Below are 17,090 nucleotides of genomic sequence, written 5' to 3'. Positions count from 1 at the left end.
TATACCCATCCAGATGCCTTTTAAATGGTGTCAATGTACCCACCTCCACCACTTCTCCTGGTAGTTTGTTGCATACACGCACCACCCTCTGCATGAAAGTTACTCCTCTGGTCCATATTAAATCTTTCCCCTTGCAGCTGAAACCTATGCCCTCTAATTTTGGACTCCCTTGCCCTGAGAAAAAGACCTTGGCTATTCACTTTATCCATGCGCCTCCCCCTATCGCGCCCTTCCCCCCACCCCAATGATTTTATAAACTTCTAGTTCTCCAGCTCCAGGCTGAGAACCAAATCATTGATTCAAGGGGCAGCGAGCGTTTGTGACTAATCTTCCCTGCCCACCTTCCTTCCTCACCAGAGATCAGTTACCTTTCCCCAAAGTGAAAGCTCTTGTCTGTTACCACAATCCTCCATTCCCTGAAGCAGGATGATGGCTTCTCCGTCCGGGTCACTTCCCAGAAGAAACGATGAAACCCCACAGCTGCAGACTCGGGAGCTGCCCATTCTGCAGGCTGTGTACCTCCACATATATATACACATACACACAGTTTGCGAACCGTTTCTTTAAAGCCGCCGCTGACCAGCTGCAAATGCAACCAGAAGGTCCAGTGGTGATACTCACTGCGCATGTGCAGCTTCACGCAAGCGCACTGTGTCTTACAGTGCAAAAGATAGCGAACCTTCCTCACCCCGATGAACGATGGGTATAGACGCTGCCATTGAAAGACCCGTGCTGGCCATGATTACACATTTGTTTTGACACTGTAGAGATACGTGTCGGAGAATCAATCAATAAAATTAGGCACAGATTCTACAAAGACACAAGTACACAATCCACCAAAAAGGAGAGATTTCAGAATTAATGAAGGAGTCCCACATAGATCAAGAATTATAGCCGGAAGTACCCTGGTAGTCAGATGTTAGCTCAGTGATGCCCCAGAAAGTGGGCTGATTTAGGGAATCTTTTCTGTCAGCAACTGTGGAGATCATGTTCTTATAGATACTCCAGGGCACGTATTTTACTTCTGCTGGTACATGAGGAAAGAGCAGGAAATTTTTGGGACACATCCCCTTTTTAATTCATTACAGGGTGTAGTTATTACTGGCAAGACCACTATTATTGCCATCCCCAAATGTCCTTGAAAAGATTAAGATGAAATCATTTTAGTGCTACTTGCTGTTATGCATTTGAATTGTAGATTTTCCAAGTGACTTGCACACCACCACAGCAGACAACTATGAATCAATCATTTTGCTGTGGCTGTGGAGGTCATAGTGAGGTTAGAATATCAGTTTCCTTTCTGAAAGAAAGTCACCTACAGCAATCCAGCAGCATTTAATTCCACATCTATTTAATTAGCTGGACTTAAATTGTCTTACTACTGCACTGGAATATGAATTCACAAGTCTGGCTTTAATTCCAGTCTTTTGGATTACTAATACAATAATATAACCACTTGCTACTATTCCCTCTGTATCTGGAGACAAAATTTCTGTTGTACGATGGTAGCAGCACTTAAAACCATCCTATGAATCTTCCATGTGGTATTTTAATGAAGACTTTAACCAATTATTTTAAATATATTTATGTTAAATGAGTTAACATTTGACTTTAGAAAAGCAATTGTTATACCTCTGCTGGGCAATGCATTCAATTCTGGGATTTACATGTTAGGAAGAATGTCAAGAGGTGAATTTATTTTCATTGGAGTAAAGGTTAAGAGATGTGGCAGAGATGTTTAAAATTATGAATAGTTTTGACAGACTAAATAAAGGAGAAAGTGTTTCCAGAAGCTCCCAGAAAACACAGATTCAAAGGGATTTTCAAGATTTTTTTTTACATAGTATTGTTTTGATCAAAAGTACACTGTCAGGAAAAGTGGTGGAAGTAGATTCTCTCACAGCAGTCCGGGAAAAAAATTCCAAGCTTTGAGTAAAGAGATAAGTGAGACTAACTCAATAACTGTACTAAAGAGCTGGCACAGGCACAATGTGCTGAGTATGTTTATTTTTGTTGCAGTATCACCAGAAGACAATGTTGGATGCATCATGTTGTAAAATATGACCTGCCTCCATTAACATGGACACAATGCCCAGATCTTCTGGATGGTGCTGTGTGATGGCTGCATTCAGTCCTGTTCACTGCTTAGTAAGGTAGTGGAAGGCAAGCAATATTCTGATCTTGTGATCCTATACAATGAATGGGGACAGGGAGGCGGCAGCCATCATTTCTGGCTAATCCAATTGAGAAAAGCACAGCACACGAATAGCACAACAACAACTTGTGGTAAGATAATGACTTGAAGATAGTAAAATATTTGAAACTGCTTCACAAATGCATAATCAGTATAATATTGACATTGAGCTAAAGGAGATGAGAAAGTTCAGGATTCAGAAGTGTGTCCCATGGAAACGACTTCCAAGGTTCACAACTCATTGATGCAGAACAGAAATCTCTTTTATTATTGTACTTCAAATCAGGAAGAAAAATGGTAAATGCTGGAAATGTACTGTCAATGAATTAGTGAAAAAAGTAAAACTGCTCTGTTCCTGTTCAAAAGTCAAAAGTCAAACAACAGGTTTAGGTTTCCAATTTAAAAATGACTATGGTGATTATTCTCGGAAGGTTTAATGTGTTCTGTGACAGTTTTCAATCTACCATTTTGAGGGAGGTGATATTTTGTTTAAAATAAACCTATGGAGAAATACATTGCTTTAAGTCTGCAACTAAATTAGTAAGAGTTAAGAGGAGCCTGTTAGCTGCTGGTACAATTGTACAACAGACATTTGATCTACTAATAGAGAACGGTTTAAAATTCCAGTGATTATGTTACTGAATTAGAAACCCAAACACCAGACTAGTCCACTGGTGACATGAGTTCAAATCCCACCACAGCATCAGGGCATATTAAATTCACTAAAAAGGCTAACCTACAAGGGCACTTTAGCCATTCTTACCTCTCTTCCATAACATCAAAGTGTTGTTTGTACCTCTCAGTGTGATCGTGAAGTTCTGTATACTCCCATCCCCTATTATCCTCCTTGAGCTTTATCTAGGTGAAGTGAAACTGTCCATAAGGTGCAGAAGTCAGCCATTCAGGCAATCAAGTCTTCTCCACCATTCAATGAGATCATGGCTGACCTGATAATCTTCAGCTCCACTTTCCTGCCTTTAACCCATGACCCTTGATGCCCTTACTGACTAAAAGTCTGCCTGTCCCAGACTTGAATATACTTAATGACCCAGGCTCCACAGCCTTCTGTGGTAAAGGATTCTTCAGATTCACTACCCTCTGAAAAATAGAAATTCTTTCTCATCTTTGTCTTAAACAGTGAACCCTTATTCTGAGATTATGACTTCTGCTCTTAAATTCTCCCACTATGGAAAACAACCTTTCCATATCTACCCTATCAAATCTCAGAATCTTCAGTGTTTCAATAAGGTTGCCTCTCATTCTTCTAAACTCCAAGGAGTACAGGCTCAATCCACTCAACCTCAACTCATAAGACAATCCATCCATAACCCAGGATCAACCTTGTGAACATTCTATGGACTACCTCCAATACCAACTTTCCTGAGATAAGGTGATCAAAACTATCTACAGTATTCCAAGTTTGGTCTAATTCAGACCTTGTATAACGTCAGCAAGATTTCCCTATTTTTATACTTCATTTCCTTCAAAATAAAGGCCACATTCTACTTGCCTTCTCTATTAATTGCACATTTTGTGTTATCCTCACCTAGTTTTGTCATCCACAAACTTAGCGATATGGCATACATTTCCCTCATCCAAGCCATTAATATATGCTGTAAATAATTGTGGCTCAAGCACTGGTCCCTGGGGTACTCCATAGGAGACAGCATGCTCTCCGAAAAATGTCCCCTTTTTCCAAACTCTCTTTCTTCTATTAATTAGTATATTAGCATAGATTAAAGGTTAGATATCTCCCAACACGTTGGGCTCTTACATTATTAAGTACGTAATATGTGGTACCTTATGAAATGCCTTCTGGAAATCCAAATATATTGCATTTACTGCTTCCCCCTTTTCTATCCTGCTTGTTACCTTCTCAAAGGCTTATAATATATTTGTCAGGCTTGATTTTCCCTTTGTGAAGTCATGCTGCCTTTGCTGATTTTATTATGTACTTCTAAATACTGAAACTGCTGAAACTTTTATAACTGACTCAAACATTTTCATAATAACAGATATTGAGCTAAATGGCCGAAGGGAACCTGTTTTTTGTCTCCTTCCCTTTCTGAATAAAGATGTTACACTGGTAATTTTCAAATCATTGGGCACTTTGAGCATCTAAGGATTCTTGGAAGTTCACTACCGGTGAATCCTCTATCTCACTGTAGCTACTTCCTTTAATATCCTAGGATGCATTCCATCAAATCCAGGAATCTTGTTGGTATTTAGACCCATTAGTTTCCCTCATTTTCCCTCAATTAATAGACATTAATTTATTTCCTCTCCTTTTTTTTGATTATTTAATATTTTTAGAATGCTGTTAATGTCTCCTACCAAAAGGACAAAACTGAAATGACAAAAAAGAACAAGGTGCTGAAAATAAACTAAATGTGTTTGACCACCTGGATATTAAATACTAGTTCAGTTGTAGGGCTCCAAAGAGCAGCAAGAAACAAACTCCAACTGTCTGAATGAACATGGTTCAGTCCTGGATGTAATTAACAATAGAACTAACAGCGGAATCCAATCCCTGAAGTCATTTATTGTGAACTTGCTGATGAGTCACAAAGTTGGATGAACGAGTAAATCCCTTCCCACACATGGAGCAAGTGAATGGTCTCTCACCAGTGTGAATGTGCTGGTGTCTCAGCAAATTGAATGAATGAGTGAATCCCTTTCCGCATATAGAGCGGATGAATGGCCTCTCCCCCGTGTGAACTCTCTGGTACTCCACCAAACTGGCTGACTGAGTGAATCCCTTCCCGCACACAGAGCAGACAAATGGTCTCTCTCCATTATGAACATCCTGGTGTTTGCGCAAGGTGGATGACTGAGTGAATCCCTTCCCACATTCAAAACAGGTGAATGGCCTCTCTCCAGTGTGCGTGCGGTGGTGCGTCAGCATCTCACTTCTGCTTTTAAAACTCTTCTCACACTCTGGACATTTAAAAGGTCTCTTATCAGTGTGAACACGTTGGTGCATCAGCAGGCTGGATGACTGTGTAAATTGCTTCCCACACATCAAGCAGGGGAATGGCCTCTCCCCGGTGTGAACTCGCATGTGGATGTGGAGTTTGGATAACTCTCTGAATCCCTTCCTGCACACAGCACAGGTGAAAGATCTCTCCCCAGTGTGACTGTGTCTGTGGATTTCCAGCTGGGATGGGTAATTGAATCCCTTCCCACAGTCCCCACATTTGCAGCATTTCTCTCCAATGTGACTGCGTTGATGAGTTTTCACCTTGGACAAATAATTGAACCCCTTCCCACGGCTCCTGCACTTCCACGGTTTCTCCATGGGGTAACTGTATTTCTCCAGGTTTGATGGCTAATTATAAATGCACCCAAACTCTGAACAAGAATAAGCTTTCTCACCACTGTGAATGGGCCAATGCTTTTTCAGGCTGGATAACTGGAGAAGGCTCTTTGCACAGCCAGCTCATTGCAACATTCTCTCTTGGATGCACGTGTCTCAGTATTTTTAGTCATGCTGATGTTTGAAATCTTTTCCCACAGACAGAACAGATAAATATTTCTCCTTCTACATTTGAAAGCTGATGATGTTCAGGCTGTGGTGTATCAAGTGGCTCTCTCAGATCCTGACTTAATATTTAGTTTCAATTTCCACTCTGCATTCCTCCCCTCCTAAAACCTGGAAAAGGAGTGCACAAACAATAGATCAAACCACATTGTTTGATATATTCCACAAAACCTCCAATAAATTACCCATACATTGACTCAGCCTGATTGCGCTGCCATTTCCTAAGTATGCTGCAGTAACCTTCTTAACAACAGACCTTCCGCATTTTCCTCTTGACAGATGTTAAGCTGGAAATGGAAGGGAAAGAGGAAATCGACTAAATGGAAGTGATACTGAATAATTCGTGGGAGCTGAGAACAGACAAGTTCCTAGGTCCTGACGAACTTCAGCCTAGGGTCTTAAAATAAGTGATGAGTGACACAGTTGATGCACTGGCTTTAATTTTCCAAAATTCCGTAAATTCAGAGAAGGTCCAATTGAAGTGGAAAGAAGCAAATGGGAGGGAACACAAAGCAGAAAGCTACAGGCTATTAGCCTAGCATGTGTCACAAAGAAGATGTTAGCAGCTATTAGTAAAGACATTAGAGCACAACACTTAGAAATTTTCATGGAAATCAGGCAGAGTTAACATGGACTTGTGAAATAGAAATAATGTTCAAAAATTTATTGGAGCTCTTTGAGGAAGTAGCATGTTATTTATTCCAGAAAGCAAGTGAAAAAAGGCTAGCAAACAAAGGGATTGTTGATGGTAAGTCAGTGACAATAAGCTAAATAGGGGATAATGGGGTCCAGTTGCAAAATGGATTGACTGTACTGAAAGCAACAGGACATGGGGTTGTGGGTAGGTAATAGAAAAGGAATGGAGTGTTCATGCTCTAAAATAGTTAAACTCGATGTTGAGTTCTGAAAGTGGAAGATGAGGTGTGTTCCTGCAGCTTGTGTTGAACTTTGCTGGAACACTGCACAGTAAAGACAAAATACTGCAGAAATTAAGGGAATGAGTTGTAGCAAGTTGCCAGGATCCAGTGGCCTACATTCTAGGATTTTGAAAATTGAGCTGCATAGAGTGGAATCATTGGTTCCAAACTGCCAGAGATACAGTGCAAATACCGCCCCCAAAATCTGCCTCACCTTCCTCTCCCAAGATGGTGGGCAGCCAGTTTCAAGTCATTCTCTCACCAAGATGACGGCTAGACGCCTGGGTAGCCTTGGCCCTAGCCAGGGAATGGAGCCCCGCCTCTCTGATTCACCCTGACTCCCATTCATAAGATAGCAGTCTGTGAGCCCGCTCAGCAGTGCGTGTCCCCACCTGCAGGGTAAACTCGGGGCTTATGGCTCTTATTCGAGGTCTCAAGCATCCCCTTGGAAGTTGATAAAGTTCCCAGACACCAGTTTCCATTCCTACCCTGGCTCTCAAATCTTCTCCCGCTGCTCAGACTGTCTGCTCCTTCTCAGGTGGTCCCCATGGCAATCATTGAACATGCTCGGAGTTCTGCAGAAGGGTCCCGATCCAAAATGTCAACTTTCCTGTTCCTCTGGTTCTGCCTGGCCTGCCGTGTTCCTCCAACTCCAAATAGATCACAGCAGTTCAGAGGCTATTCAGGCCAAAACAGTCCACCTGACTGACACCCATCTAATCCTTTGAATATTCGTAACCTTCACCACCAACACACAGTGGCAGCAATATGAACCATTTACAAGATGCACTGCAGCAACTCACCAAGAATCCTTTGACAAGGGGAGGCAATGGCCTAGTGGTATTATCACTGGACTATTAATCCAGAGACCCAGATAATGTTCTGGGGACCCAGATTCTAATCCCACCATGGCAAATGGTGGAATTTGAATTCAGTAAATATCTGGAATTAAGAATCTAATGATGACCGTGAATCCATTGCCGATTGTCAGAAAAACCCATCTGGTTCACTAAGGTCCTTTAGGGAAGGAAACTGCCATCCTTACTTGGTCTGGCCTACATGTGACTCCAGACCCACAGCAATGAGGTTGACTCTTAACTGCCCTCTGGACAATAAATGCTGCCTAGCCAGCAACGCCCTCATCTCATGAATGAATAAAGAAAAAAATATATTCCAAACTTCTGGTTCTCTATCATCTAGAAGGCTAAGGCCAAGAAATGCATGGTAACAAATGCATATTGCCCTCCAAGACACACACCATCCTGACATGGAACTATATCATACTTTACTGACTATATTGCATTCACTGTCACCGGGTCAAAAACCTGGAATCCTACACCCTAATGTATGTAAGTCAGAAGTTCAAAGCAGTGGCTCACCACCACCTTCCCAACGGAAATCAGAATGGGAAATAAATGCTACCCTAGTCAATGATGTAGGCATCCTATGAACTAATAGGTAATAGAAAACAATCATAGGATACAGGTGAACAATTAATCAAAAATATTATTGCAATTCAGCAAGTTAAGTAAAAATTAATCACAAATTAATGCAATTTCTTTCAGAGATACAGAATTTAGAAATTGTCAAGTTTTGTTCAATTTTGATAAGATGCTGTGCACTGTTCTGGCCACCATATTATAAAAAAAAACTGGATAAAGTGCAAAAAGGATATGCAAGAATGATGTCAAAACTTAGAGATCGTGGTTATTGGGAAAGATTGATGTGGTGGGGGACTTTATCTTGAGGGAAAAATTCAAGGTGACCAAATGGAGGTCTTTTAAGTTGTGAAAGAGTTCGACAGTGTAGATGTGGAATGAAGGTGTCTATTTGCAGGAGACTCAGAAAGTACACATTTTGAGGTGAAACAGATGGAATGGAATGAGACTCATAAAATATAAAAATCAGAACAGATTCATTTTATTGAATGGTTTCTGAACTCGATATTCTCTGCCATTTCAATTCCCCTGGTACTCAATTTGTATGTTCTGCTTGCACCATTTGTACTATGTATGATGAGATCAGAACACATTGTTACTGAGCTCCTGTAGTCATTCATGAGGCACAGGATTGTAATGTCATCATTGAAAGCTCAATTATAGAGTCATACAGCATGGAAATAGACCCTTCAGTCTAATCAGTCCATGCCAACTATAATCTCAAACTAAATTGGTCCTATCAGCCTGCGCTTGGCCCATATCCCCACAAACCTTTCTTATTAATGTACTTATCCAAATGTCTTCTAAATGCTGTAACTCAACCCACATCCACCACTTCTTCTGCAAGTTCATTCCATACTCGAACCAAAAAGTAAAAAAAAAGTTGCCCTTCATTGTCCTTTTTGAATATTTCTCCTCTCACCTTAAAAATATGCCCCCAGTCTTGAAATGCCACACTCTAGGGAAAAGACACCTGCTATTCACCATATCTATACCCCTCAAAATTTTAAAAACCTCTATAAGGTCATCCCTCAACCTCCTACGCTCCAGTGAAAAAAGTCCCAGCCTATCCAGCCTCTGCCCATAACTCAAACATTCCATTCCTGGCAACATCCCGGTAAATCTTTTCTGAACCCTATCCACCTTGATAATACCTTTCCTATAACAGGGTGATCAGAACTGGACACGGTATTCCAGAAGGGGCCTCACCAACATTCTGTGCAACTTTAACATGACTTCCCAACTCCTATACTCAAAGGACTGAGCAATGAAGGCAAGCATGCTAAATGCCTTCTTAACCTGCTGAGCATTTTGTGTCAATACACTGCGATTGGACTGAATGGCCTCTATTTGTCATATAATCCAATACAGCAGAGGTGATTTAATGCTTGTGTCCATACAACTGTTAGATCAACACACCAGCTTATGCAAAACCGCATCATGGATTCTTTCTTACTCACTACCGACTCCATCTGCCCGCATGACCATAGTCTGAGGATTAACCAGACCAAGTTCAACTTTGGTTTCCTATATGAACTTGAGCCAAGCTCCTGCCATGTCCCCTGCATCACTGATCTCTGTAATATTGCTTGTATCTATCCCACTTTAGCCCATTGCTGCTGAAACACTCGTTCATGTCTTTGGTACACCATGATTCAAATATTTAAATGCTGTCCTGGCTGGTTACTCCATCTTCAACCCTCCACACATTTACACTCCTCTAAAAGCCTTCTATCCCATTAGCAGTTGCATGTTAACACCGTCAATAGTTTAGAAGGTGTGCCTCAGTGCTTAAGATAATAATGTGAGATAGGAAAGAAGCTGATGAAAGATCCAAGTTCAGCTTAAAACTGAACATATGTTTGGCCCAGTAGACTAATGGAAAGTAAGGAATCAGCAAAGGCTGAGCAGATGGTCTCAATCTTAGAGACAAAGAAGTCTATGAGCTCCTTGACTTGTTTTTAGAGGAAATACTGGAGGTGACAATGGCAAGGGAAAGATCTTCAAAATGAATAAATTTAGAGAGGTATTAGAAAGACTCAACACGCTATTGTTTAAACACATTGTTTCAGCAGCAATACACTCCAATGAAGTTTCTTCAGTCCTGATTGTGATTTACAGTATGATTCAATCACTGTTGTTACTCGTGAACCCGCTAGTGTCTCAGCATAGCAGAAGTCTGAGCGAATCATTTAATACATTAAAACATTGCAAGACACTTCAAAGGAGTTTCAAAAAACAAATTTTGGGATACTTGGGTAGATGGTCAAAAACTTGATTGGAGGGCAGTTTCGAACAAGCATCTTTAAGAGTGAGAGGTCAAAATATTAGGATGGGAATTTCAGAGTTTTAAACCTAGGTATGACCACCAATGGTGGACGAAACAAAAAAAAAATGCTAAAGGGGCCTGAATGAATACAGCTTTATGTCTCAGAGGGTTGTGGGACTGGAGGTTACTGAGATGGGGAGGAACAAGGCCACAGAGGAATATTGAAACTAGCACGCAAATTTCAAAATAGAGACATTTCTTGACTGATGTAGCTTAGGGTGAATGGAACTAGGCATGAGAAAGCAAAGAAGTAACGGAGTTTTGGACAATCTCAATATTTTGGGTTGATGGGAAAAGCAGGTGAAAGTCTGGCCAAGGAATCCAGAAGTCTTACGGTACAGAAGGAACCCATTCCACAAGATGCACTGCCGAAATTCACTAAGGCTCCTTAGACAGCACCTTCCAAACCCATGATCACTACATCCAAGTAGACAAATATATAGGAACACCACCACCCACAAATACTTCTCAAGCCACTTGCCATCCTGACATGGAAATATGTTGCCATTCTTTCACTGTTGCTTGGCTTAAAATCCTAGAAATTCCTCCCCAGCAGCATTGTGGGTGTACCTGCACCAAACAGACTGCAGTAGTTCTAGGCAGCAACTCTCCACCACCTTCTCCAGAGGAATTAAAATAGGTAATAAATGCTGGCTAGCAACATATCCAGAATTAAGTTCCAGCCAGTTAGAGGGGAGGTTGTTAACAGCAGCAGAAACAAACTGAATACTGTGAGACTATCAACTTTAGATGTGATTAACAGCAACATTAACAGAAGTATTCAACCTCTGCAGTCACTTATGGACTCGCTGTTGCCTCAGCAATTTAGATGACTCAGTGAACGCCTTTTGACACAGAGAGCAGGCGAAGGGTTTCACTCCAGTGTGAGTGCATTGGTGTACCAACAAATTCGAGGACTTTCTGAATCTCTTCCCACACAGAACAAGTGAATAGCTTCTCCCCAGTGTGAACACGCCACATTGAGTCAGATGAAGAACCTCTTCGCACAGGAAGTGCAGCTAAATGGCCTTTCCTCAGTATGAATTCACTTATGTGCCAAGAGGCAGGCAGACTTACTAAATCCCTTCTGGCACACAAAGCAGGCAAATGGTCTCTCCCCAGAATGAACTCGCTGATGTGTGATCAGAGCAGATGACAGTGTGAAACTCTTTTCATAAACAGTACAACTGAACAGTGTTCCCCCATTGTGAATTTGGTGTGACTGAAGGCCAGATAAATGAGTGTATCCCTTTCCAGAGACACAGCAGGTGAACAGTCTCTCTCCAGTTTGAACTTGCTGATGTCTCAGCAAGTTGGATGAAGACCAGAAATTCTTTCCACAGACAGTGCAACAAATTGGCCTGCCCCCAGTGTGAGTTGTTGATGTTGCATAAGGCTGGACGAATCGGAAAATCCTTTCCTACACATGCAACAAATGAATGGCTTCTTCCCAGTGTGGCTGTGTCTATGGTTTTCAGCAGGGACAGTTAATGGAATCTTTTCCTGCAGTCCGCACATTTCCACAGTTTATCCACAGTGTTGGTATCCTTGTGTGTCTCCATGATAACCTCATGCAACACAGAAAGTATGCAGTTTTGTCTCACTGTGAATAGTTGGACTTTCTTCAGTCTGGGTAACGGTTAAAGCTATTTTCACAGTCACTGCAGAACAACACTTTCACTCAGGTACATGTGTGCACTTTCCAGCCACCCAGATACTTGAAATATTTTCCCAGACAAACAGTTCTCTTTTGAAACTCAAAGGTTGCAGATTTTCAGGTCCTGATGAATCTAGTGCCTCAACCAGTGTTTTGAGTTTCAGGAATGAAGTACCTTACCTTACAAAGTCCTGTGAAAGGAGGTTACCGCAAATCATCAAAGTCACTTTAAGTATAGGGTAGGAATTCAGAGTGGACATTCTCGTTTCGGCAGAACATTTCCATCTCTTGCTACAACCAAAGCTGTAAATCCCAGTTCTAAACATGCTCTCCCTCCTTCTGGAGATGAAATCTAAACCCAATGCAACCACTTCCACCAACACTTTCCTCCATCCATAGTTTTCTTTGTTTTTCCCTCTCTTCTGCCTGGGATCAGTTCCTCCAGCTCCCGACTGCAGACTGTAAAAGCACTGAATCTGACTCAAGGGTTGCAGTGTTTTTAAAGAAATTGTTTAGGGGATTAGGGCATTGCTACCTAGGCAAACATTCAGAGCCCAAGCCAGATTGCTCAGTGGGTGGTTAAGAGTCAACCATTTTTCTCTGGGTGTGGAGTCACATGTAGGCCAGACCTAAGTAAGGATAGTATACTTCCTTCATTAGTAAGCATCAGAGCCATAAATAAGAGGAATAAGTAGGCCATTCAGCCCATCGAGCTTTCTCTGCTATTCATTAGGATCATCGCTAATCCAACATTCCTCACATCCACTTTCCTGCTCTTTCGTCATCCCTGTGATTCCCTGACTGATCAAGAATCAATTTCAGCGTTAAATATACACAAGGATTCTGCCTCCACAGCTCTCTGTAGCAAGGAGCTCCAAAGACTCTCAACTTTCTGAGAAAAGAAATTCCTCCTCATCAAAGTCTTACTTTTAAGCCCCTTAATTCTTATGCCCTCTGGTCCAACACTGTCCCCTCGTAGACTGAGAGGAAACACCCTCTCAGCAATTATCCTGTCAAGCCTCTCAAGAAACCTAATGTTTCAATGAGATCGCCACTCATTCTTCTAAATTCCATTGAGTAGAATCCCAGCCTATTTAACCTTTGCTCGTAAGGCAATCCCTCCAGACCAGGGATTATCCTAGAGAACCTCTCTGAACTGCCTCCAATGAAATAATTTCTTTTCTTAAATACAGGGACCAAACTGCTCACAGTACTCTACATTGGTCTCAGCAGCATCTTGTATAGTTGCAGTAAGACTTCCCTACTTTTATACTCTCACCTTTTAGAAATAAGGACCAATGCTGATTATCTGCAGCATCTATGCTAGCTTTCTGTATTTCATGCACAGGTACACCCAAGTCTCACTGCATTGTAGCTTTTTGCGGTTTTTCTCCACTTTCATTAAGCAACATTAGTAAACCAGATGGGTTTTCCAACAATCAGTAATGGTTAAATGGTCATCATTGGGCTAGCTTTTGATTCCAGGTTTTTTATTGAATTCAAATATTGCCATTTGCTATCAAAACCCAGTCCCTAGAACTTTAACCTGGAGTTCCGGATTGCTAAACACCCTGTATACATGTGAAGCAACTGCCAAAGAAGTATGTACTTGAACTCCTAGGTCTCTATGTTTGACAATGTTACCCAGGACCCTACTATTAACTGTATATGTCCTGCCCTTGTTGGTTTTACCAAAATGCAATACCTCACATTTATCCAAATTAAACTCGATCTGCCAGTCCTCAGCCAATTGGCCCAAACCATCAAGATCTCTTTGTAACCTTAGATAACCGTTTTTACTGTCAACTATACCACAAATTTCAGTGTCATCTGCAAACTTACTGACCATGCCTCCTAAATTCTCATCCAAATCATTTATATAAATGACAAACAACATTGGACCTAGCACCAATCCCTGCAGAACACCAGTGGTCACAGGCCTCCAGTTGGAAAAAGGACCCTCCACCACCCTGTCTCCTACCGTCAAGGCAATTTTGCATCCAATTGGCAAGTTCTCCCTGAATCCCAGTGCGATCTAATTTTATGAGTCAGTCGACCATGCAGAATCTTGAAACTTGTTTGGCATGGACGAGCTTGATGGAAGGGTCTGTTTCCATGCTGTATGACACTATGGTCCACTGACATTAAAACATGCCAATACCCAACCCCACAGGATTTCCTTCTTCAACAGAGTTCAGAGGGACTCACATTGTGAAGCATCCTATTTATTATTGCCCCCCCATCTTCCGATGTGAACAATCCCCCACTCTCTGCCCCAGGATGGGAGCATCTCCCCCCAGCCTTTTTCCGGGAGGGTGAAGCCCCTGCGGCTGTAAACCTAGGAGCTGGCGATTTTCTATGCCTCTCCCCCCCCCCCCCGATAACGTGTTATCAACCCCTACAGTATCTGTCACCGCTTACCTGCTGCAGACCGAATATTCGTGCACAAGCGCTGCGCAGTGTGCATTCCGCATTCTCCCCTCCCAGACCAGACAGCCCTGCGCATGCGCATCTAAACTGTTCTCGGGGGGGGGCGGGGTACTGGGAATCCAGTGCGCAGGTGCTAGAGCAGCTGCGCTTTGAGCATGCTCAATGTCACCGATGGGAAGAGCCTGAGGAGGAGCGGAAGCTTCCAGTGGCGAGAGGAGCCTGAGACAGGGTAGGAATAGAAGCCGCGGCGCTGGGACCTAGCAACTTTAACAACTCCTGACGCGCCAAATAAGAGTCCACAGGCCCCGGAGAGCTTAGTGACCACCATCTTGAGAGTGGGTAGTCAGAGCGGATCCGGGTTACCCAGGTAACCGACTATCATCTTGGTGAGGGCATGACCCAGATAACTGGCCGCTCGCCGTCTTGGGAAAGGCGTGAGCGAGATAACCGGCCGCCATCTTAGAATGGTTATAGAGGAGGTGGGATCCATTCAACCCATCGTCTCAATCAACCACCCTCAGGCGAAATTCAAATCCGCTACCTCACCACACCCCCACCACGCCAGCGCATTCCTTCCCTCCTTAAGATATTATGAACATGCAGAAGAGTTCACACAAAAACCAATCAGCCTACCATTTTTGAGCCAAAGTCAAACTTTGTCCACCCCAGTCCAACACCGGCACCTCCACATCACGGCTATCGTTTTTGAGCCAGTCGAAAGTCGAGCCAGTCCGCCTTCTCCCATTTTCCTACGTTTGGTCTGTATCCCTGGAGATAACAGAACTGCATCCATGCACTTTCTAAAATAGTTCAGAGTTTCTACATAAACGTAAGTACAAGAGTTGGCCATTCAATGCTCTGAGCTTACGCTGTTATATAACAAGATCCTGGTTGATCTGATTTTAACCTCAACTCTGCATTCCTGTAATGTACCCCCCATCTGGATAATCTTTCATCCTTTTGATTATCAAAAATCTATACCTCAAGTAGGTCTGTTAGCTGAACGACTGGCTGGTCATGCCAACAGCATAGGTTCAATTCACACACCCAGTTGAAATTACCACAAACGACGTTCCTCCTTGACCACTCCCCTTGGCTAAGGCCTGGTGAACCTCAGGTTAAGCCAGTTGTATGTCTCTAATAACTCCTCTGTGACTATGACAACATTACTTCTCTACCTCTGCTTTAAAAGCCTTTAACAATTCTGTATCCAGTGCCTTTTGAGGAAGGGAATTCCAAAGACATTTGAGCCTGAGGGGGGGGGGGGAAAGATTCCTCAACATTTTTAAATGGACACCCCTTATTTTTAAACTATGACCGCTATTTCTCAATTCTCCCATAAGAGGAATCATCCTTTGCACACCCACACGGTCAAGGCCCCACAGTATTTTGTATGTTTCAATTAAATCAGCTCTGACGTAATGTGGAATGAACTGCCAGAGGAAGTGGTAGATGCAGGTACAGTTACAGGTTTTAACACATTTGGATAAGTACGTGAAGAAGAAAGGTTTACAGGCACATGGACCAAATGCAGGCAAATAGGACTAATTTAGTTTGGGAAAATTGGTCACATGGACGAGTTGGACGGAAGAGTCTGTTTCCGTGCTATATGACCCTTCTAAATGCCAGAGGATACAGGTCTAGACTGTCTGTCTATCTTTTCCACATAAGGCAATCACTCATTCCTGACCTTAGTCTTGTTAACCTTCTCTGAACTGCTTACAGTGTGTTAACATCCTTCTGTAAGTCTGGTGACCAGCATTTTATACAGTACTCCAGATGTGGTCTTACCAATGCCTGTATAACTGAAACATGACCTCTATTCTTGCATTCAATTCCCCTCATAATAAAACATTCAATTAGCTTTCCACCTATATTTAGGGCTATGAGTTCCAGATTCTGACCAGTCTCTGGATCATCTTTACTATAATCCTTCTACCAGTCATTTTAAATCTAGTCATTGATCCCTCTGTGCACCACCATCAAATTTCAGCCTATCCAGTCTTTCCCCAAGGCTGCACTGTTCCAGTCCTGGCAACATATTTGTAAATTTTCACTGCACCCACCCTTCTAGGCCAGAATCACATACAGTGCTCAAGATTTGGAATAATTAATGTTTTATACAACTCAAATGTAACCTACTTGCTCTTTCATTGTATGCTTTGTTATAAGAATTGTACCTTCTTAACCATCTTATCTACCTGTCCTGCTCCTTTCAACAAGAACTGTGATATGCAAATCGGGGGAGGCAATGGCCTGGTGCTGGTATTGCTGGACTGTTAATCTGGAGACCCAGATAATGTTCTGGGGACCCATGTTTGAATCCTGCCACAGCAGATCGTGGAATTTGAATTCAATATTTTAAAAATCTGGAATTAAGAATCTAATGATGACCATGAATCCATTGTCTACTGTCAGAAAAACTCATCTGGTTCACTCATGTCCTTTAAGGAAGGAAACTACCATCATTACCTGGTCTGGCCTACATGTGACTCCAGACCCACAACAATGTGGTTGACTCTGAACTGCCCTCTGGGCAATTAGGGATGGGCAATGAATGCTGCCTAGCCAGTTCGCCCTCAT

The 17,090-nt window shown here is 42.3% G+C and overlaps 1 protein-coding gene across 5 annotated transcripts in view; it reads right to left on the bottom strand.

The window, feature by feature from the left end:
- Nucleotides 1-15,240, bottom strand: part of LOC109936602 (zinc finger protein 239-like) — a 57,388-nt gene extending 42,148 nt beyond the window's left edge. Inside the window, exons 1-3 of one of the 5 annotated variants that reach the window (XM_048619709.1) lie at nt 14,499-14,604; nt 4,820-5,846; nt 622-761 (exon numbers count right to left, since the gene is read on the bottom strand). In XM_048619709.1, coding sequence (XP_048475666.1) covers nt 685-761; nt 4,820-5,492 — 750 coding nt within the window. In that variant the 5' untranslated portion in view covers nt 5,493-5,846; nt 14,499-14,604 and the 3' untranslated portion in view covers nt 622-684. The other 4 variants (XR_007266034.1, XM_048619708.1, XM_048619707.1 and 1 more) reach the window with 4 other exon arrangements.
- Between the last annotated feature and the right edge of the window lie 1,850 nt (nt 15,241-17,090).

The sequence above is a fragment of the Rhincodon typus genome, chromosome 43 (genome assembly GCF_021869965.1).
Source record: "Rhincodon typus isolate 14 chromosome 43, sRhiTyp1.1, whole genome shotgun sequence".
Classification (NCBI taxonomy): Eukaryota; Metazoa; Chordata; class Chondrichthyes; order Orectolobiformes; family Rhincodontidae; genus Rhincodon; species Rhincodon typus.
This window is presented reverse-complemented; position numbering and strand designations above follow the sequence as displayed.